Raw genomic sequence first — 22,482 nt, forward strand, 5'->3', positions numbered from 1 at the left:
GGCACATCCTTATGAAGTAATACTTCTTTACTGGGTTTAGCAAATATTATAGTGCCCCACCCAAGTGGGTACTAATCTGATTCACGAGAGCTCTGCTCTCAGATCTAAGCGCTTCTCAAAGACCCTACCTCCAAATACCATCACATTGGTGATTAGGTTTCAATACATGAATTTGAGGGGAGGGCATGGACATGCTACGACATGAATCCCTTGTGACGAGGGCTCAGAGAAGGAATAAGCTTTGTTCTGCAATGAGTTGCAACGTTATGTGGATTAAAGACAAAATTTGACTGCTGCTGCAGTGCAACCCATCAGGAGTGACCCTGAAAGACAGTGGTGAGGGGAAATCCTCCCAGTGGACAGAGATTTGGACAGTATATCTGGTCATGCACATTGTGTAGAAAGAGAAGGTGAGAATATACACAGTCATAACTGGTCTGGCTTGAAAAATCAAAGTGGAAGATCAGAGACAAGAAATCTGAGGATGCGGTGTGGATGGACCTATGGGAGTGGTCTGAAGTGTAAGATCTTTGCATCACATGTTAACACCCACCAGAAAGCACCCATCACAGATTAGGCACTGAAAAACCAAGTAGGCAGAATGACTTAGCCACTGCCTGTCATCAGCCACCCCAGTTCTAGACAATGGATTGACTAAATAGAGTAACTGGTGGTAGGATAGAGGCTATGCATGGACCCAAGAGCATGCACTCCTACTCTCCACCGCTCAGTTAGCTATTGCTGCTATCAATGTCCAGTCTGCCATCAACAAATACCAACACTCAGCCCCTAGTATGGTTACTCTCCAAGGACTTACAGAGTAGTTGATCTGTTGACATTGGATCCACACTGCATTATTTTAGACTAAGGGAGCAACATTATAGAAAGGGGTGTGTGGCAGTGGGCACATGACCAAAAGATTCACTGGTCTTACACTGCTCCACCCAGAGGCCACGGGTCTGATGGAGAAGTTTAGTGGCCTCTTAAAGACATGGCTTCAAGATGAACCCCCAAGAGGATGAGGCACTCTCCTCCAGAATGTAATATGTACCCTAAATCAATGACAACTGTATGACTCTGTGTCCTCAACAGAAAGATTACATGGATCTGGGCATTAATTATGTGGATGTAGGATAGGAATCAAGTATCCTCCACTTACCTTCACTCACAATGAAACATGTGGGGAATTAGATTTTGAGGTCTAGAGGTCCTGGAAACCAGAGATGGAGTGCTTCCCCCAGGGGTCACAGTGAGAATCCCTTTTGAACTTTGGGTCTTTGTAGCAAGAGACACGCAGGCAAGAAAAGAAGTCATTATACTGGCAGGAGTAATGGTCTGTGATGGAGAAAGGAGGACTGCAGCTACACCAGAGAGACAGCAGGGATGTTTGGCTTTCAAGTCATCTACTCTTGCTGCTTTCATGCTCAGTTTCAACAGTAAATAGAAAAGCAGGGGAGTTCCCGTCGTGGCGCAGTGGTTAACGAATCCGACTAGGAACCATGAGGTTGCGTGTTCGATCCCTGCCCTTGCTCAGTGGGTTAGCGATCCGGCATTGCCGTGAGCTGTGGTGTAGGTTGCAGCTGCGGCTCGGATCCCGCATTGCTGTGGCTCTGGCGTAGACTGGCAGCTACAGCTCCGATTCAACCCCTAGCCTGGGAACCTCCATATGCCGCGGGAGCGGCCCAAGAAATAGCAACAATAACAACAACAACAACAACAAAAAAGACAAAAGACAAAAAAAAAAAAAAAGCAGGGAGTTCCCTTCATGGCTCTGTGGTAAAGGAACCCAACTAGGATCCATGAGGATGCGGGTTTGATCCCTGGCCTCTCTCAGTGGGAGAGGATTAAGGATCCAGTGTTGCTGTGAGCTGTGGCATAGGTTGCAGACATGGCTCGGATCCTGCATTGCTGTGGCTGTGGTGTAAGCCGGCAGCTATAGCTCTGAATGGACCCCTAGCCTAGGAACTTCCATATGCCGAAGGTGAAGCCCTAAAAAGAAAGAAAGAAAATACAAGAAAAGAAAAGAATAGCAGCATAGCAGCCACAGCCTAAGCAGGGTGTGGTAACCAAGGGCACTCTCGGGGTGATGGCCTGGGTGCTCCCACTCTCCAGCTACCGAGACCAACAGAGGTACTTACCAAAGGTGAGGAAAATCTAGAATTAGTACCAGAGGTGGATCAGAAGAATCCACTGAAGCCTCAAAACCAATTGCAGCAGTTAAGGCTGTAGATTTTTCCACTAAACCTCCTCTTACATTTCCTCCAAGAAATAAAACCAATCAGAAACCTATAGAAACATTCCCCCAACTGGGTAAACAAGTATGGATCCGAGCAGTGCAAAGTGGTAAACTGTAGTAGCACCACAGTGCTTCACTCAGATCCTCTCTAAGGTCATGAGCCCATTTCCCAGCTGCTAGGACTATTAGTTGCCAATGGCTCACAGCTGCCTCCCGATTGGAAAGCCACATTGAACTGTCTTGTCCTTTCTCAGCAGGTTTTCTGCAGTCAACAATTGGCAGGTTCAGGGATACAAAGTCCTGGCCCCTTTGTTTTAACTTGGGACAATTCAGAAGAATTCTCTCTCTGCCAGAACTCCCTGTAAAATCCTAGGATCACTTGAGGATTCAGCTGCAACCAGATTGTGCCAGCACTCCCTTTGTGCAATCCTGCTTTCTTCACTGCCCTACAGGTAGATTTCCTAAGAGCACTCCTAAATAAACCTGCATTAAACTGTCCAGATTAGCGTCTGTTTCCAGGGAACACCCAAACTAAGACACTTAGTTTTCCCAACTCTACAGTGCCTCCTGCTGGCCACCCTCCTTGAGCCTTTCAGGTTGAAGAATATCAAAGTCATCACATCCCTTCCCTCTGACTCTTTCTCTTATCATTTTAAAGGAGAAAGAATCGCTTCTTTTTTTTTTTTTCCTTTTTGTGGCCGCATTCTTGGCATATGGAAGTTCCCAGGCTAGGGGTCAAATCAGAGCTACAGCTGTGACCTACACCATGGCTCACGGCAATGCCAGATCCTTAGCCCACTGAGCAAGTCCAGGGATCGAACCTGCATCCTCCTGGATACTAGTCAGATTTGTTCCCATTGAGCCACAACGGGCACTCCATGACATATACAATTTTATTATAAACTACTCTTTTATTTCTCCTTTATAGAAAATTTGATTATATATTATATATGTAATTATTATGTGTATAGACAGATTATATTATCGACAAATTTCATTTTAGGATTCTAAATAAAGTGTTAATTTTTGAGTGTAAAAAAGGTAATGATGGTGGGAATCCCGGGGAGATAGCAGCAGCAATGAAAGCCTAGTTTTTTATTTTTATATTTTTGTCTTTTTAGGGCCGCACCCACAGCGTATTAAGGTTCCAGTCAAGGGGTTGAATCGGAGCTGTAGCTGCCAGCCTACGCCACAGCTCACGGCAACGCCAGATCCTTTAACCCACTGAGCAAGGCCAAGGATTGAACCTGCGTCCTCAGGGATGCTAGTCAGATTCGTTTCCACTGAGCCATGGTGGGAACTCCAAAAGCCTAGTTTTTTTTTTTTTTTTTTTTGTCTTTTGTCTTTTTTGTTGTTGTTGTTGTTGTTATTGTTGCTATTTCTTGGGCCGCTCCCGCGGCATATGGAGGTTCCCAGGCTAGGGGTCCAATCGGAGCTGTAGCCACCGGCCTACGCCAGAGCCACAGCAGTGCGGGATCCGAGCCGTGTCTGCAACCTACACCACAGCTCACGGCAATGCCGGATCGTTAACCCACTGAGCAAGGGCAGGGATCGAACCCACAACCTCATTGTTCCTAGTCGGATTCGTTAACCACTGTGCCACGACGGGAACTCCTGTCCTATCTTTTTATGTGGAGATTCAATATAGTCTTAAAAACTAGGCTTTTGGGAGTTCCCGTCGTGGCGCAGTGGTTAACGAATCCGACTAGGAACAATGAGGTTGTGGGTTCGATCCCTGGCCTCACTCAGTGGGTTAACGATCCGGCATTGCCGTGAGCTGTGGTGTAGGTTGCAGACTCGGCTCAGATCCTGTGTTGCTGTGGCTCTGGCGTAGGCCGGTGGCTACAGCTCCGATTGGACCCCTAGCCTGGGAACCTCCATATGCCGAGGGAGCGGCCCAAGAAATGGCAAAAAGACAAAAAAAAAAAAAAAAAAAATAGGACAAATAGATAGCAAAATCAAAGACTCATTAAAAACAGTTTCATTAGGGAGTTCTCTTGTGGTGCAGCAGGTTAAGGATCCAGTGTTATCACTGCAGTGGCTTGGGTGGCTGCTGTGGTGCGGGTCCTATCCCTGGCCTGGGAATTTCCACATGCCACAGGTGTCGACAAAGAAATTATTTTTTTCATGGAGTTCCCTAGTCGTGGTAACGAACCTAACTAGGATCCGAGAGGACGTGGGTTCAATCCCTGGAGTGCTCAGTGGGTTAAGGATGGGTCTGGCTTTGCCATGAGCTGTGGTGTAGGTTGTAGACTTGGCTCGGATCCTGCATTGCTGTGGCTATGGCGTAAGCTGGCAGCTACAGCCCCAATTTGATCCCTAGCCTGAGAACTGCTGTATCCCTCAGGCATGGCTCTAAAAACAAACAAACAAACAAACAAACAAACAACAACAACAAAAAAACCCATGTGACAAACTACACAACCCTGCAGTATAAGTGGATGGGGGCAACCACAACAGTCATCAGACCTGTATAGTACCAGGGTTTGTGCAAGAAGCAGAGAAAAGCAATAAGGTATCTGAGAATCCCAAAATGCCCCACAGGTATTGCCCGGAATGTTCTATAGGTCAATTTCAAAGAAGCTGAAACTTCTTTGAAAACATGGATTTCACTCCACCAACATTGGGGAGTAAAACAGTCAGGTCCCTATGACTTTCTAAAACTGCTTCACCTGGTCTCCATTCCAAAACAGGGCCCCATATTGAGGAGAAACTACTCATCGATTTATATATTCTCAAGTACTAAGATTTGATAGGAATTGAATAATCTATAGATAAATATGGGCAGAATCACTCTGTTAACAATATTGTGTTCCAATCTATGAACATAGTATATCTTTCCTTTTATTTAGATTTTTTTATCTCAGCAATTTTTGTAGGGTCCAGTGGTAGTTCTTAAACTTCTTTCCTGAAATAATTCTTTTTTTTTTTTTTTTGTCTTTTGTCTTTTTTGTTGTTGTTGTTGCTATTTCTTGGGCCGCTCCCACGGCATATGGAGGTTCCCAGGCTAGGGGTTGAATCGGAGCTGTAGCCACCGGCCTATGCCAGAGCCACAGCAATGCGGGATCCAAGCCGCGTCTGCAACCTACACCACAGCTCACGGCAATGCCGGATCGTTAACCCACTGAGCAAGGGCAGGGATCGAACCCGCAACCTCATTGTTCCTAGTCGGATTCGTTAACCACTGCGCCACGACGGGAACTCCCTGAAATAATTCTTAAATATGTTACTATTAGGAGTTCCCTAGTGGCTCAGTGGCTAAGGATCTGGCTCGGGTTGCTGCCGTGGCATAGGTTTGATCCAGCCTGGGAATTTCCACATGCCTCTGGCCCCCCAAAATGTTACTATTAATTATACTTTTATGAATAAAATGATTTAATTTTATTTTCAGATTGCTGCCAATATATAGAAATACATTTTGGAGAGTATAATGATCTTGTTGTATTCTGAAACTCTGCTATACTCACTTATTACTGTTAGTAATTTTTTGTTGTTGGTTTCTTAGGACTTTTTTATACTACATAAAAAGTCATGGTAAGGGGAGTTCTCATTGTGGCTCAGTGGTAACAAACCTGACTAGTATCCATGAGGATGCGGGTTCAATCCCTGGCCTTGCTCAGTGGGTTAAGGATCTGGCATTGCCATGAGCTGTGGTGTAGGCCACAGTCAAGGCTCAGATCTGATGTGACTGCGGCTGTGGTGTAGGCTGGCAGGTACAGCTCTGATTCGACCCCTAGCCTGGGAACTTCCATATGCCAAGAGGGTGCACCCTAAAAAGACAAAAATAAAAAAGAATCATGGTAGGAGTATCCGTGAGGATGAGGGTTTGATCCCTGGCCTCACTCAGAAGGTTAAAGTGTCCGGCATTGCCATGAGCTGTGGTGTAGTTCACAGAAACGGCTTGGATCTGACATTGATGTGGCTGTGGCTGTGGCAAAGGCCTGCAGCTGCACCTCTGATTTGACCCCCAGCCTGAGAACTTCCATATGCCAAAGGTGCAGACCTAAAAAAAAAAGAAAAAGAAATTGCATTCTTTTCTTTAACTGAAGTATAGTTAATTTACAATGTTGTGTTAGTTTCAAATGTACAGCAAATTGATTCAGTTATACATATACATATATATTCTTTTTCAGATTATATTCTATTATAGGTTATTGAAAGATATTGAATATAGTGCCCTATTCTATACTGTAGGTCCTCGTTGTTTATTTTATTTTATTTTTATTTCTTTTCTTTTTAGGGCCACAATTGTGGCACATGGAATTTCCGAGGCATTGCTGCAATTCCTGGCCACAGCCAGAGCAACATAGGATCCGAGTCACATCTGCAACCTATGCCATGGCTTGCATCAACACAAGATCCTTAACCCACTGAGTGAGGCCAGGGATCAAACCCACATCCTCATGAATACTCATTGTGTTTTTAACCCACTGAGCCACAAGAGGAACCTGACTTTTTTTTTTTTTTTTTTTTTTTTGCTTTTTTTAGAGCCACACCCATGGCATATGGAGGTTCCCAGGCTACGGGTCCAATCAGAGTTACAGCTGCCAGCTTACACCACAGCCACAGGATCCAAGCCACTTCTGCGACCTACACCACAGCTCACAGCAACACTGGATCCTTAACCCACTGAGCAAGGCCAGGGATCAAACCTGAGTCCTAATTGGGTCCATTAACTGCTGAGCAATGAAGGGAACTCTGTGTCCATTTTTTGATTGGGTTATTTATTTTTGGATATTAAGCCATATGGTTCCCACTGAGATCAGGAACAAGACAAGGATGTCTGCTCTTGCCACTACTATTCAACATAATTTTGGAAGTCCTAGCCACAGCAATCAGAGAAGTAAAAGAAATAAAAGGAATCCAAATTGGAAAGGCATAAGTAAAACTATCACTGTTTGCAGATGACATGATACTATACTTAGAGAATCCTAAAGACTCTACCAGAAAACTGTTAGTGCTCATCAATGAATTTGGCAAAATCGCAGGATACAAAATTAATACTCAAAAATTGACGGTATTTCTATATACTAACAATGAAAGATCAGAAGGAGAAATTAGGGAAGCAATCCCGTTTACCATCACGTCCAAAAGAATAAAATACCTAGGAGTAAACCTACCTAAAGAGACAAAAGACTTGTACTCTGAAAACTATAAGACACTGATGAAAGAAATCAAAGATGACACAAATAGATGGAAAGACATACCCTGCTCTTGGATTGGAAGAGTTAATATTATCAAAATGACTATACTACCCAAGGCAATCTACAGATTCAATGCAATCCCTTTCAAATTACCAAGGACATTTTTCACAGATCTCCAACAAAATATTTTAAGGTTTGTTTGGAAGAACGAAAGACCCAGAATAGCCAAAGACATCCTGAAAGAGAAAAACAGAGCTGGAGGAATCAGGATCCCGGACTTCAGACTATACTACAAAGCAACAATTATCAAAACTGCATGGTACTGGCACAAAGACAGAAATATAGATCAGTGGAACAGGATAGAAAGCCCAGAATTAAACCCACACACCTACGGCCAACTAATCTATGACAGGATGCAAGAATACACAATGGAGAAAAGACAGCCTGTTCAATAAGTGGTGCTGGGAAAACTGGACAGCCACATGGAAAAGAATGAAATTAGAACACTCCCTAACACCATACACAAAAATAAACTCCAAATGGATTAAAGACCTAGATATAAGACCAGACACTATAAAACTCTTAGAGGAAAACATAGGCCAAACACTCTCCAACATAAATGACAGCAACATCTTCTCAGATCCACCTCTTAGAATAATGACAGTAAAAACAAAAATAAACAAATGGGACATAATTAAATTTAAAAGTTTATGCACAGCAAAGGAAACCCTAAACAAAATGAAAAGACAACACACAGAATGGGAGAAAATCTTTGCAAAAGAATCAACTGACAGGATTAATCTCCAAAATTTATAAACACCTCCTACAGTTCAATACCAAAAAAACAAACAAGCCTATCAAAAAATGGGCAGAAGATCTAAACAGACAGTTCTCCAAAGAAGACATACAGATGGCTGAGAAACACATGAAAAGATGTTCAACATCACTCACTATAAGAGAGACGCAAATCAAAACCACTATGAGTGGAGTTCCTGTCATGGCACAGTGGAAGTGAATCCAACTAGGAACCATGAGGTTGTGGGTTCAATCTCTGCTCGCTCAGTGGGTTAAGGATCTGGCGTTGCCTTGAGCTGTGGTGTAGGTCACAGACGTGGCTCAATCCCACATTGCTGTGGCATAGGCCGGTGGCTACGGTTCCGATTAGACCCCCAGCCTGGGAACCTCCATATGCTACGGGTGCTGCCCCCAAAAGACAAAAAGACAACCAACAAAAACAAAACCACTATGAGGTACCACCTTACACCAGCCAGAATGGCCATCATCCAAAAGTCTACAAACAATAAGTGCTGGAGAGGGTGTGGAGAAAAAGGAACCCTAGTACACTGTTGGTGGGATTGTAAACTGGTGCAACCACTGTGGAAAACAGTATGGAGAGTCCTCAGAAAACTCAAAATAGAACTACCATTTGATCCAGCAATCCCACTCCTGGGCATCTATCCAGAGAAAACCACGACTCACAAAGACTCATGTACTCTGATGTTCATTGCAACACTGTTTTCAATAGCCAAGACATGGAAACAAGCTAAATGTCCATTGACAGAGGACGGGATCAAGAAGATGTGGTACATATACATGATGGAATATTACTCAGCCATTAAAAGGAACAAAATACAGGCATTTTTAGCAACATGGATGGACCTAGAAATTATCATGCTAAGTGAAGTCAGTCAATGAGACACCAACATCAAATGCTTTCACTGACATGTGGAATCTGAAAAAAGGACAGAATGAACTTCTTTGCAGAACAGATACTGACTTACAGACTTTGAAAAACTTATGGTTTCCAAAGGAGACAGTTCGGGGGGTGGGGGGATGCGCTGGGGTTGTGGGATGGAAATCCTGTAAAATTGGATTGTGATGATCATTGTACAACTATAAATGTAATAAATTCATTGAGTAATTAAAAAAATAAAGAAGACACTTATACACACACACACACACACACACACACACACACACACACACACACACACACACACACAAAGCCATATGGGCTGTTTGCATATTTTAGATGTTAATCCTCTGTCAGTAGCATAGTTTACAAATATTTTCTCCCAATCCATATATTGTCTTCTCATCTTGTTTATGGTTTCCTTTGCTGTGCTAAAGCTTTAAAGTTTAATTAGGTCCCATTAGTTTCTTTTTGTTTCTATTTTCATTACTCTAGGAGATGAATCAAAAAAAATTGCAATTTATGTTAAAGAGTGTTCTGTCTAGGTTTCCCTCTAGGAGTTTTATAGTATCTGTTCTTACCTTTAGGTCTATAATCCATTTTGAGTTTAATTTTGTATGTGGCATTAGAAAATGTTCTAATTTCATTTTTTTACATGTGGCTAGCCAGTTTTCCCAGTAACACTCATTGAAGAGACTGTCTTTTCTCCACTGCATATTCTGCCTATTTTGTCATCAATTCACCATAAGTGCATGGGTTTATTTCTGGGCTTTCCACCCTATTCCATTGATTTATATGTCTGTTTTTGTGCCAGTACCATACGGTTTTTTGTTTGTTTTTTTTTGTGTTTTTTTTTTTTTTTTTTTTTGTCTTTTTGCCTTTTCTAGGGCTGCTCCCATGGCATATGGAGGTTCCCAGGCTAGGAGTCCAATAGGAGCTGAAGCCGCTGGCTTACGCCACAGCCACAGCAACTCGGGATCCAAGCCGCGTCTGCAACCTACACCACAACTCACGGCAATGCCGGATCCTTAACCCACTGAGCAAGGCCAGGGAATCAAACGCACAACCTCATGGCTTGTAGTCAGATTCGTTAACCACTGTGCCACGACGGGAACTCCGAGATATATGTTCTTGCGATATGCTTTTAGAAAAATCTCTTTATTGTCATTTATCTCTGAGGGAAAAGAGATAAATAAACTTGTAAGATCTGCCACTCTAAACCATAATGGTAAAACTTCAATGAGAGAAAGATGCAATAATTTTAAAATCAGCATAGTTGACTTACAATACCATGTTCATTTCTGGTATATAGCATAGTGACTATTTCTTGCAAATTATATTCAACTATAGGTTATTACAAGATAATGGGTATGATTTCTTGTGCTATACAGTAAAAATCTTTGTTGCTTATCTATTTTACACATAGTAGTATGTATCTGTAAATCTCATATCCCTAATTTGTCCCTCTTCACATCCCCTCTCCCCTTTGGTAACCACAAATTTGTTTTCTATGTCCGTGAGTCTGTTTCTGTTTTATCTACACATTTGTGTTGTTTTTTAGACTCCAACATGATATAAGAATTTGTCTCCCTCTGACTCATTTCACTAAACATTCTCTAGGTCTCTTCATGTTAGCGAAAATGGAGTATCTCACTTTTTTTTTTTTTTTTTTTTTTTTTTTTTAAGGGCTGCACCAGCCGCAAATGGAGGTTTCCAGGCTAAGGATCGAATCGGAGCCAGTCACAGCCACAGCCACAGCCACAGCCACATCAGATCCGAGCCACACCTACAACCTACACCACAGCTCACGACAGCGCCAGATCCTTAACCTACTGAGTGAGGCCAGGGATCGAACCTGCAACCTCATGGTTCCTAGTCAGATTTGCTTCTGCTGCATCACAGGAACTTCCACAGTCACTTCTTAATCCAATCTGTTGATGGACTTTTGGGTTGCTTCCATTTCTTAGCTATTGTAAATAGTGCTGCTAGGAACACTGGGGTACATCATGTTATCCTTCCAAATTAGTATTTTTCAGTTTTTTCCAGCTATATATACCAGGAGTGGAGTGGAAGTGCTGGATCATATGGTAGGTTTTTTTTTTGTTTGTTTTTTGTTTTCTTTTTAGGGCCATACCCTAGGCACATGGAAGTTCCCAGGCTAGAAGTCAAATTGGAGCTATAGCTGTTGGCCTACAACACAGCCACACCACACCAGATCTGAGCCGTGGCTGCAACTTACACCACAGCTCACAGCAATACTGGATCCCTGACCCAGTGAGCAAGGCCAGGGATTGATCCCGTACCCTCATGGATACTAGTCGGATTTGTTTCCACTAAGCTGAGGCAGGAACTCCCCTCACTGTGATTTTGACTTGCATTTTTCTATTAGCAATGATGAACAGCTTTTCATGGGCTTGTTAGCTGTGTCTTCCTTAGAAAAATGTCTGTTCAAGACTTTTTTTTCTGGTCAAGCACACAGCCAGAGATCAAAAGCCACACTACAGCTGTAACCAGAGCCACAGCAGTAACAACACTGAGTCCTTAACCCACTGAGCCATGAGGGAACCCCTTTCTGCCCATTTTTTGTTTGTTTGTTTTGTCTTTTTAGGGCTGCATCTGAGGCCTGTGGAGGTTCCCAGTCTAGGGGCCGAATCAGAATTGTAGCTGCCAGCCACTGCAACACAGGATCCGAGCTGAGTCTTCAACCTACACCACAGCTCACAGCAACGCCAGATCCTTAACCCACTGAGTCCAGGGATTGAACCTGCGTCCTCATGGATACTAGTCAGATTCGTTAACCACTGAGCCACACAGGAACTCCTTGTTTTTTTTTTTAAAATATTCAGTTGTATGAGCTGTTCATATATATTGGGACATTAAGAACCCTTGTCAGGTGCATCATCTGCAAATATTTTCTCCCATCCCACAGGCTGTCTTTTCACTTTCTTAATGGTTTCTTTTGCTGTGCAAAATGTTTTAGGTTTAACTAGGTCTCATTTATTTTAGCTTTTATTTATTTATTTATTTTGCCTTGGGAGTCTGATCCAAGTCTGAGTTTGCTATGATTTATGTCAAAGAGTATTTTGTCTATGTTCTTTTTGGGAAGTTTTATGGTTTCATGACTTACATTTAGGCCTTGAGTTTTTTGTTTTTAATTTTTCTGGTGTGAGGGAATGTTCTTTTTTTTTTGTCTTTTTGCCTTTTCTAGGGCCACTCTGTGGCATATGGAGGTTCCCAGGCTAGGGGTCTAATTGGGGCTGGAACCGCCGGCCTACGCCAGAGCCACAGCTGCAACCTATACCACAGCTCACGGCAACGCCTGGATCCTTAACCCACTGAGCAAGGGCAGGGATCGAACCTGCAACCTCATGGTTCCTAGTCAGATTCGTTAACCACTGCACCTCAACGGGAACTCCCGGAATGTTCTAATCTCATTGTTTTATGTGTGGCTGTCCAGCTTTCCCACCACCACTTGTTGAAGAGACCAATATTTACTAGCTGTATTTTTACTAACATATACAAAAAAAATTAAAACAGCCAGTACAGGAAAATATTACTTGTTCAACTTCCTTGAATTATCTCATGAACTATCCAATCATAGAAATCCCACACCTACAGAAGTAGTTATTCACCTATACTTCCACACACACACTTCCGTTTTTTCAATCTGATCCATCCTCATGGAGCAATTTTCCCGGAATTATCACTAGTTATCTTCATAAGGAAAATAGTGTTTTACTAATACTTGACCCTTACTTATCAAAATCAGGTTTTGGAAGTGGAACAAAAAATTAACAAGTAAGTTCTTGAGGGCCAAGTTAAGTTTCAGAAGTACTGGACAGTATAAGAAAGTAGAAGAACCTTGACAAAACCAGTGCCAAGGGATTAGCATAAATAAAGGTTTTATTGGTCATTAGGGTGAGTGACATACTAACATACCCCCAATTCACTGTTCCACACACACAAGGCCCTGAGGTGGCAGGAGAAGAACTAAGCCCACTGACAGCAGGCAAAGGGTGGGAGAGAGAAAGAACCTAAAGGCCTCTGAGGGTTCACAAGGCTACCGGGGCCGGAACCAACGTCCTAGGAACAAATCCAGGATGGAAAAGGCATCATCCAGGGATGGAGGTGTTGCTGATTCTGGACCTAAGGAAAAAAGTGACACACATAGGCTAAGTGAAAGAGACTGGGCAGCCGCATAAGATAGGAATAATATTAAAGCATAGGACAGTAAGGGTTTCCCTTTCCCAAAGAATTAAGAGATGGACCCCTTTGATTCATACTCTTCACTTACCATCTCTAGGACTGTCACCTGCCTCTTGATGGGTTACTGTGGTCTCTTTCCGGCCCTCACTGTCCACCACAGTCCGGCGCTCCTCTACTGTCTACAAGGACATGTCCCGTACATCACTAAAACTGAGTTCACTGGTTTCTTTACATAGATCCCCATTTCCAGAATATTCTTGACCACAGTTCCCTTTACTCCTCTCTCCCAACTCACCCCATCTGGCTTAGTGATCTTGGTCACAGAGATGCTCTTGAAATAGGATTTGGGCTGGGGTTGCAGAACTGGGCCAAGGCCCTCCTGGGAAACCTGGGAATCAAGATCTAGAAGGACAAGAGAGGAAACAGGAAAAAATAAAAAGAGTCCAAGGGAAAGAGGACAAGTGTGGCAGGAAGAAATTTCAGGGAGGGGGAACAAAGGGCTGGTAAATGTCCTCTCCCTCCAGACTCACCATTATCCTCTCTGGCTCTAGAACTGGGGGTCACAGGCCACATATCATCAAACTAGAAGAAGCCAAAGTAGGTCAAATGGCACCATAAATCTGAAACTTGCGGGGCGGGGGGGGGGGGGGTAACAGAACCCAAAGTTTTGCCAAGTTCCAAAACTATTGTGCTCAGGAGAAATAATCCCAATCAGAATAGTTTAATTTACTCGCCCCTCCCTCCTTCCTAGCTGTTCTATGTAACTCTTTACCAAAAACCATCCCTGTACTGATACTTTAGCCTACCTCTATAATTCTGCCTTGTCCAAGAATCATTTCAACCAATATATATATTTTTAAACAAAAAGAACTTCCATTCCTCTCACCCCCCCCCAAGAAAATCCTACAAAAAGCTTAATATAGAAAACAGATAAATACTCTTATGTGGAGAGTCTAGGATTCCAACCCAAATCTGTCAGATTCCAATAAGGATTCCAGTCTTTGCAGTTTTGTTCCACAGGCTCTCACTGCAGGCCCAGATGTACTCACCCTATGAAAAGGTCTCTGGGAATCCCAGTCTGGTACTGGTTTGGGGGATTCAGTTTTTGCATCACTCTCCAGGCCCCCACCAAAGATCCTGGGCTGGTGACTATCTGGATACTTAAGCATTGAGTCCCGAAGTGTCTGTCCTTCCTGCCGTCTCTCACCAGGTGTCTCTATCTCAGGACCTGGAAGTTCTGCAGAAAGGTGGCAGGTGGATGCTGGAGGTGGGAGGGAAAGATCTTGGGCTCTTTTAAATCTTGAAATCATCCATTTTCTCTCTTCCCACCCCCCAACTACTCTCTGTAGGCTCCTTTTTTTCACCCATCGACCCATCAGAAACCACAGGTTCTCCCCCAGGGACATCCACACACCAGGAGGACGGGAAGGCAAGGTCCAGGCCCCCATCTCGCTGAAGATACTATTGAAATCCCGTACTAAGTCATCGAAGCCAAAATTATCGTGGAAACGCATTCCTCCTCCTGGGCTGAAGCTGAAGCCAAAGCCAAATTCCTCGGGAGGCTGGGGACCTTCAAACCTCGAGCTCCCCTGGCTCCATGTGGCTTCTTCCTCTTCATCATCTTCATCTTCGTCGCGAGTCATCCCTCCAAAAAAGGGATCTCTGTGGCTGGGGATGGATGCAGATTGGCCACCAAGATTTCGGCACTACTTAATCTATAAAACCAGCTAATGGTGGACAAGAGTAGGAAACTGGAAAGCTGAAGCGAGCGTTAGAGAACTGGCCATCGTGTCTGTTTTGTTTTTATCAAAGCCAGTCCTCGCCTCGCGGCTCCCCCAAACATTTCCCCTCAGCTTTTCTTCAGCGTTCCCCAACCCCTCCCCTCTCTCCCAAGGTCCCGCTCGCTCACTGACCCCTTCCCCAGAGCTGCATTGTCTTCCCCACACTTGGGCCCCTGCTGCATCACCCCAGAACGGAGAAACGTTTAAGCGCCTGTTTCTCCTCTTAACGACTGCCTTGGTTACTGCCGCGGGGTGTGTGCTCAATGTTGTGACTTCTGCCCTCTCCGCAGGAGTTGCATGAGTGGGGAAAAGGATGTTTTTCCAAAAACAGTGTGTCAGGGGTCAAGCTTCCCTCAGCGGATCCCCCTCCCTTATCTGACCCGGACCCATTCTCACCTCCGAGGTCTAGAAAAGCCGAAAAATCCCCGAAAGAGATCAAAGAGGCTCATTCCCGTCGTGGGACTCGAACCTTCGAACCCCAAAGCCGGGGGGAGAAACCAAAGCTACGCCGTCGGAAATTGAGCGAAGCGTCAGACCACGCTGCCTGAAAGCAAGCCTGCGATCGGTCGGACACTGTCGTAAAACGACCGTAAGCGGGGCGTGGTTGAGGGCGGGGCAGGCCTATCGAATTCGAAAGGTTTTTTCTTTTACCCCACCTGTTCCCTGTGAAGGGAGTGGGTGTACTTAATTTTCGTTTTCCAACAGTCACCTGACTCCTAAGCCAATTCCTTCTGCCGACCAATGCGGTCGGTCCGACAGGGTGTCTCAAGGGTTTCACGCCGCCGGATGGCACCGGAGGCAGCCGCCAGAGGGCAGCCCATCCGCACAAATGAACTGGACCAAGGCCCTCCCTCACCGCCGGCTCACTACACCCATGGACTCCTCCTGGACCCGCCTCGGTTTTGTTTCCTGACTGAGCCAATTAAGTCTGATACCAGAGGGATGGACAAAACGTTGCATCAAGCTCCTTCTAATGTAGTGACTTCCCCAGAGTTGAGTAAAAGAAAAAGACTCAGGGAACGCAAGGACTTCTCTCTCCAGCTGTTAAGAATTCCTCTAATTCTTCCAGGCAAGCTCTGCAACCAGCAGGTTAAAGACTTCATAAGAGAGCAAGGGAACTCTTGGGAGGGAAAAATTGGGGGCTTTTAGTATCTTTTTCCTATCATTTGACTTTCAAAGCCTCTGCCTCCCTGTACCCCACCCCCATCCTAACCCTGGCCTGACTCTAGACTTCTTTTCAGGGGCTGGGTATTAGTTATGTGAAATGAAAGCACTCAAGCGTCAAGAACTACTGCTTCAGATTTGCTGGCCAACAACAGTGCATGTTGCCCTCATTTCTTTCCAGTTCATTTGCCTGGACCCATCTTAATTAAACTGATTCTGCAAAGCCATTTCTTTCAGTTTTCATTTAATCCTCTTCCGTTCCACCCAGTATCTGCTATCCATTCCACTCCCTTCACCGCCTAAAATCTGCTGTAGATCTGGAGAAAATGAAGATTTGCAGTGATTCTTTCCAGGCCACGCCGTGAAATTCTTAGGGGAGAACGGAAGGGAACCCCCTCAGGGGCAAGATACTAGCACATTAAGGTCGGAGTTCTTAAAGGGCGAAGATTTCATTTTATTCCACTGCCTTCGGGGCCTGCTAGAGAAGGCCCAGTTGGTACAGTAATACTTATTCACCAAGCTGGTCATCGACGAGACTGAGGATATCCTAGACGGAGCAAGAATGGGCAGAGGCTGAAGGTAGAGGTTTTCTTTTTATATATACAAGACACATTAATCCATTAAATTTGAAGACACAGTACAAAAAAAAAAAAAAAAAAAAACACTTCAACTAATTCATCTGACAATGCTGTTCATGTTCATGACACCATTTTTTGTTGTTGTTGTTTTGTTTCCTAATAATAAAGGAGGAGACTTAGGGCTGTTGGGCTGATATATATTTGGGGGTCCCCCCTCCCCACCTCACCCACACCACCAGGGTGAACAGGAGGAGGAGAAGGAAGGGCAGGGCCCACAGCAAAGTTTCATAATCTTGAATGCAAGAGGGGAGGAGGAGAGGAAAGGAAAAAAAAAAAAAAGAAGAAAATACAAATCCTATAATACATACAACAGAGTGGGGATGGTATGGGAATGGGACAGACATGAAGCTGAGGCATGGGGTGGGCCGCTGGGTGTGGGGGGCAGCGGAACCCCCCCACATTCCTTTCTCTCTTTGATGCTGTTTCCATAGTTGCCAGGCTGAGAAGCCCTCTCAGAAGATGGGACCGGGAGAAGAGGGTCAGGGCCTCAGTTGGCCCCCCAGCTGTAGCTGTTGTAGGCAGACTTGTTGGTCTGGGGCTTCTGCGGGATGGAGCTGGTCTGGCTACGTTGCCCGCTGCCCGTCTGCAGGGGAATGGGAGGATGAATGGGGAGGAAAAGTCTAGTTAGTGGGACAAATTTGTGACATCTTCAGGTGGAGATTTGGAAATTGTTTTACTCTCCCATTCCCCTTGCTTAGAGCTACTCTGAAGCTTATCCTTTTGCAACCATAGGAAATTTGATTTATACAGCAGCTAGAGCACCTCTGGCAAATAAAAAAGCACTTTCAAACTTCAAATAAGGGAAAGATGAAAAGAGGGCAGGATACTTTTAGAGACAAGATAGTGAATCCGTTCTACTCATTTTCAATTCCACCTTCTCCCCACGCCCCCAAATCCATCCTCCCCTGCTCCAAAGAAAGGCTACTCTCTAGAGAGAATTATGGCCTCTTGGAGATGAGTGATCACAAGGCAATTTCGCTTTCATTGATCTTTTCAATTTGGAGAGCTAGCTTTGGGAGCAAGGAAGCCCTTACTCCATCTCCACAGCCCCCATGACAAGAGGAGGAGAGGTCACTTGCATCACCCCATGGCTCCCCACCCCCACCCCCACATCACATCGAGAGCCCATTTCAGATAAGGCAAAAGTCACAGTCTGAGGCCCCAGGCTCCAGATGCTGCCCCAAGAATCCTTTCCATTCCAGTAACCAAGTGTTTCAAGAGTCAGGGAAGGGTAGAAAGAAATAGAAGGCACTGAGGAGGGGAGGACAAGAGAGGAACGGGAGGCCAGAGAGCTCAGCAAGGTGTTTGTGTTTGTGTGTCCCGATTTGTGACCATGAAATCTTTTCTCTTCAAGTTCCCTGAACTGTGGAGGTGAAATGGGGACTGAAAAGGAGTGGGTTCAAGCATATCATCATTCAGTTTCATTACCTGCTCCTCCTGCTGGCGCTGGCAACAGAGAATCATCTGCAAATATGGTAGCTGAGGCAGAACCAGGATATATGGAAAATAAAGGGACAAACTTTGACAATAGAACTCCACCATTAGAAGGGAAAGCTATAATGTCAGGGAAGGGGGAAGGCTGGGAGAGGTAAGAGGGGAGGTGTGAGCCAGGTAGATGGGAGGAGGACAACTGTGCTATGGGAGGAGGTGGAGGAGAAAGGCACCAACGGACTGGGCAAAAAAGGTTTCAATCTGGCCCCTTCTCTGACATCTCCTTTGCCGGCCACTCGTGTTATGTACGCTTGTGTCTTGTATGTGCTGTGTGCCCATGGCTGGCGCTGGGGAGGATTGGGTGAGGTGGTGGTGAGGAAGGGTAAGAAAAGGAAAGGGGAGGCAGTCTCAAGGGATAGGAAGGAAGAGGAAGGGAAAGGAGAGAGGGGGAAGGGCTATTACCTGGCCATCCTGCTGCAGGTGATGGTGAAGGATCTGGGAGTGCGGCTGCTGATGGGGGGTCAGAATGTGCATAAAGGGGGCAGGTGGGTAGGCAGCAGCTGTGGCCGGATTGATGGGCCCCCCACTTCCTAGGGCTGAAGGCAGGTTGAACGAGGCAGCAGGAGTACCGGAATGAAAACCTTGTTTCTCAAAGGACTGCTATCCAGGAGAATGGGTTGAGAGATAGTAAAAAGGATCAGCAAACAAATCCTAGGAACTTCTGATCCCAAGATCCCCCACCCTCTGAAAGCAGCATGGTGTCAGAGAAGGAACCAACACACAGGAAGTCAGATACTGAGCCTCAGCCCTCCCCTTTAATTGGCTGTATCATCAGAGAAAACTACTCATCTCTCAGCCTCGGTTTTCTTGTACATAAATCAGGGATGCTACTGACCTCTCAGCTGTAAGGACCAAATGAGAGGACAGTGTGAAAGCACTCGGTAAAACCCAACATCATTCATGAACATGGAGAAATCTGTTGACTACCCCTAGCACAAATCAGGACACCCCGGAGTTGGGTAAAAATTAGAACTCCTTGGATATTTCAGAAGAAATGAATACACATGGAGGCATTTTGAGTGTTAATGGTCTCAGTCATGAAGCATTCCACCATAACTCATAATACTTTATATCAAATTTTTAATTATTTATGGTGGTGGGGGAAAAAAGCAACACAATACGAATCTGTGGACAACTCAGATGCCTTACTTTAGTTACTGGGTTATATCTTTCCCACTCTGTTATAGATATACTTAGAAAGAATGGAAAAAACTTCGTTCCATTCATTCCAAATTTGTTTTCTTGGAAGTTTATGCAAAGGTTGAGAGCGGGAAGTAAAGGGCCAGGACAGTTGCACAGGACATCCCATGATGTATGACCATTTACCACGTTTCACCTTCCTGTAACATTTTTCTTGCTTTTTCCCAGAAGGCTAAATTTAAACTTCTCCAATAACTGAAGTTTAGAGCCCACTCATGTTCTAGCAGGAAGGGTTTCCTGACACCTCTCGTAGGGTTGTTCTTGCTCACTGTACTTCTATCATTCCAACTCCACCTCCTCTATGTCCATCTCTCTTTTTCCACTTCTACCCAGAGCCAGGCACCTACCTGGGTTTTGGAGTACACAGAACCCGAGATGTCTGGCACGCCTGTGTTACTGGAGGTGACTGATACACCTGGGGGAGGAGGAAACAGATAGGAGGATTAGCTCAACTAGCTGCCTGGCCCCATCCCTGGGAGGTGATGTGTGCAGCCTTTCTAGTTATAGCACTGCAAGGGAATTTTGGTCTGGTTTTCCAGCTTCCAGTCAGTCCTGAGGGATAAGAGCTCATGACACAAAGGCTCCCTAAGGGTTCTCTTGCCCTCCAGATGTGTGCTAAATATCTATGTGAGGGTGAGGTGTGCTGTTTTGTAAGGGGACTAGGGAATGTAGCCAAACCTCACTAGCATATGGTTTTCAAAACACTTCTCTGCCAAAGCCCAAGAGAAATATATTAAACTTCTAACATCCACTGCAAATCAATCAACCCAAACGCCACTCAGTCCTGCAGTCCTGCTTCTCAATGGGCTCAAAATCCATACTCCATAAAGTAAGCATAAGTTAAGTAGCAGAGGAGCAGTCCGATTCAACCCCCAGCGTACGTTCATTCTCAGTTTACTCAGTCTGGCTTCCCTGGAGTCCTGGCATTTCTAAGTTACAGATTTATGCTTTAAAGAGCTGACACAAAGGTGAATTTCCATTTTCACAATTTAAGACTAAGCATGGGCAGGAGAGAAGGGTAAGGAAGGTAGACGGGGTAGGCTATCTCCTACAGCCTAGGTGGAACACAAAATCCAACTGTCATTCTAGTTTACAACTTCAGCCTTTCCATGAGATAAAAGCTAGAGTCTATACTCCAGCAACTATTCTGTTCCTTGTTGGAAAACTCCCTCCCATCACTGCAATTTTAAGGAAACCAAAATAGTACGATTCCTCATTCTAATCTGTACTCCTTAAGCTGAAATACACATGCTTTATTTACCTCCTGGGACATAGGGCAGTAAATCAAGGACAGGAAAAAGCCATTACGTAAAGCATCTTACTAGAGAAATTGTATTCAAGTATTTGAGGCAAATAATTTAACTAGGAATTTAAAACATGCATTTAAAAGATCTGTTCTCATGAAGCGAGAAAGAACTCAGAAAATATGTCTTTGGATCGTTCTGTTTTTAGGAGCACTTTGATGAGAGTTTTTTTAAAAGCACTGAACTAACCAAATCACAAATGAGGAATCCTCTAGTCACCCACAATTCAACAGCAATCTCCTTGGAGTATGACTCCAGAACCCAAGTCCTCCCAATGCCTAGACAAAGGCAGCTTTCAAAACTAAGCCCACCTTGGAAAGCCAGTTTAGAATCTTCTCAATAGAAGGGGTTATCTTACCCTCGAAAACCCTCCCACATCACAAGTCCAGATATAGCTCCAGGGATGACCAAATACCAAATAGGGTAAGAACAGACCTACAGAAACCAAGCATGAGAAAATACTTCTCCATCTCCAAAGTATCAACTCTACACTCCAAAGGCACTAAAGTAGAAAGGGACAACACACAAGAACTAATGGGGTAGGTTTTTATCGCCCTCCCTTTTCAACCCCCAGGTGCCCATCTGGCAAACCACTGGTAACAGGCATCACTTTAAAACAGGAGTTCATTTATGGAAAAGGATAAGCTAATGAGGAGGTTTGTGGGGAAGGGTTGAGTAAGGTGTTAATAGACATAATAGAACATTTTTGAGGGAAACCAGAAGAGACAGTGATCTTTATTTTTACTGCAAAGGCTCACAGAGCTTGCTGACACCCTTCGGTCGTCCCGTACAGAACGGGAGAAATGGCTGATTCTCAAGCTGGGTAGTAGGGAGGAATTTGGTTCCATTCTGGTCTCACTCCGTCCAGAGGCTGGGCTAGCTAAAAACCAGCTTCTAGTCTAGAGGCCTTAATTGGGCTATTGGTTGAAACAACTGGAAATGCAGGAGAAAAGAGAATGTTCCGTGTAGTATCCTTAATGGCCTCCGTGTTAAGTATGTGACACCCTAGAAGATAATGGGCATTGGTTTCCCTACCTGCTACTCACCAGTAATTAGAAAGCTGCTCAGACTACAGAGTTTTCTTGCTTTCGTTCCAAGAGTCACCATTCCCTGGTTATCCCTCATAAGCAGGGATGATCATACTAAGACAGTGTGGACAGCAGGGAGGAGAAACAAGAACCAATCTCTCCCAGAATGGCACACCCTGGGAAAGTTGGGCACATTCACAGGACAAAATTACTCCAGAGGGCTGGGAACAAATACAAAGAAAGTGAAATGTCTGGGATTCCAATTAATCAAAGATGGAGTTCTCAATGTTCAAGTTAACTCTTATGAACAAAAGCCTGAAGGTGTAGGGCAACTGGATTGAGAGGGAATGAGAATTTCCACAGTCAAGGAGATGTCTAACCAAACCTCTCCTACACATTCTTGGCTACACCCACAAGTGCAAAACGACTAATAATCCACAATCCCTGAAAAGCCATCGAGGGACTAAGAACAATGGTCCAGGCTAGAACAGTTTCCACAGCCTGAGTCATCAACTAGCTGGTCACTAAAGATTTTATCAGATCTCAACCACCACTTGGCCTTTGGAAACCAGATGTGGAAATTAAGCCTTGGAAGAT

At 44.6% G+C, this 22,482-nt stretch overlaps 2 protein-coding genes across 41 annotated transcripts in view; both read right to left on the reverse strand.

The window, feature by feature from the left end:
• HAX1 (HCLS1 associated protein X-1) lies at positions 12,959–16,302 on the reverse strand. 3 transcript variants are annotated; one of them, XM_021089793.1, is made up of 7 exons: positions 15,457–15,631; positions 14,694–14,947; positions 14,329–14,540; positions 13,810–13,861; positions 13,575–13,681; positions 13,368–13,458; positions 12,959–13,219 (listed from the first exon to the last, which is right to left on the reverse strand). In XM_021089793.1, exons 1-7 carry the CDS (start codon positions 15,507–15,509, stop codon positions 13,134–13,136), a joined length of 855 nt encoding a protein of 284 aa, XP_020945452.1. In that variant the 5' UTR covers positions 15,510–15,631; the 3' UTR covers positions 12,959–13,133. The 3 variants fall into 3 exon arrangements, with proteins under 3 accessions (XP_020945452.1, XP_003481489.1, XP_020945451.1); XM_003481441.4 differs by having other exon boundaries at positions 14,329–14,516; positions 15,457–15,623; XM_021089792.1 differs by having other exon boundaries at positions 14,329–14,947; positions 15,457–16,302.
• The window catches only part of UBAP2L (ubiquitin associated protein 2 like), a 48,679-nt gene continuing 42,648 nt past the window's right edge, over positions 16,452–22,482 (reverse strand). For 12 of the 38 annotated variants that reach the window (XM_021089762.1, XM_021089777.1, XM_021089780.1 and 9 more), the window contains 3 exons: positions 19,901–19,968; positions 18,756–18,953; positions 16,799–17,445 (listed from right to left, as the gene is read on the reverse strand). In XM_021089762.1, the coding sequence (XP_020945421.1) occupies positions 17,350–17,445; positions 18,756–18,953; positions 19,901–19,968 (362 nt within the window). In that variant the 3' untranslated portion in view covers positions 16,799–17,349. Of the gene's footprint in view, positions 16,772–16,798; positions 17,446–18,290; positions 18,342–18,755; positions 18,954–19,900; positions 19,969–22,482 lie in introns of those variants that run through there. The other 26 variants (XM_013997060.2, XM_005663391.3, XM_005663381.3 and 23 more) reach the window with 8 other exon arrangements.

This window comes from Sus scrofa, chromosome 4 (assembly GCF_000003025.6).
Source record: "Sus scrofa isolate TJ Tabasco breed Duroc chromosome 4, Sscrofa11.1, whole genome shotgun sequence".
NCBI lineage: Eukaryota > Metazoa > Chordata > Mammalia > Artiodactyla > Suidae > Sus > Sus scrofa.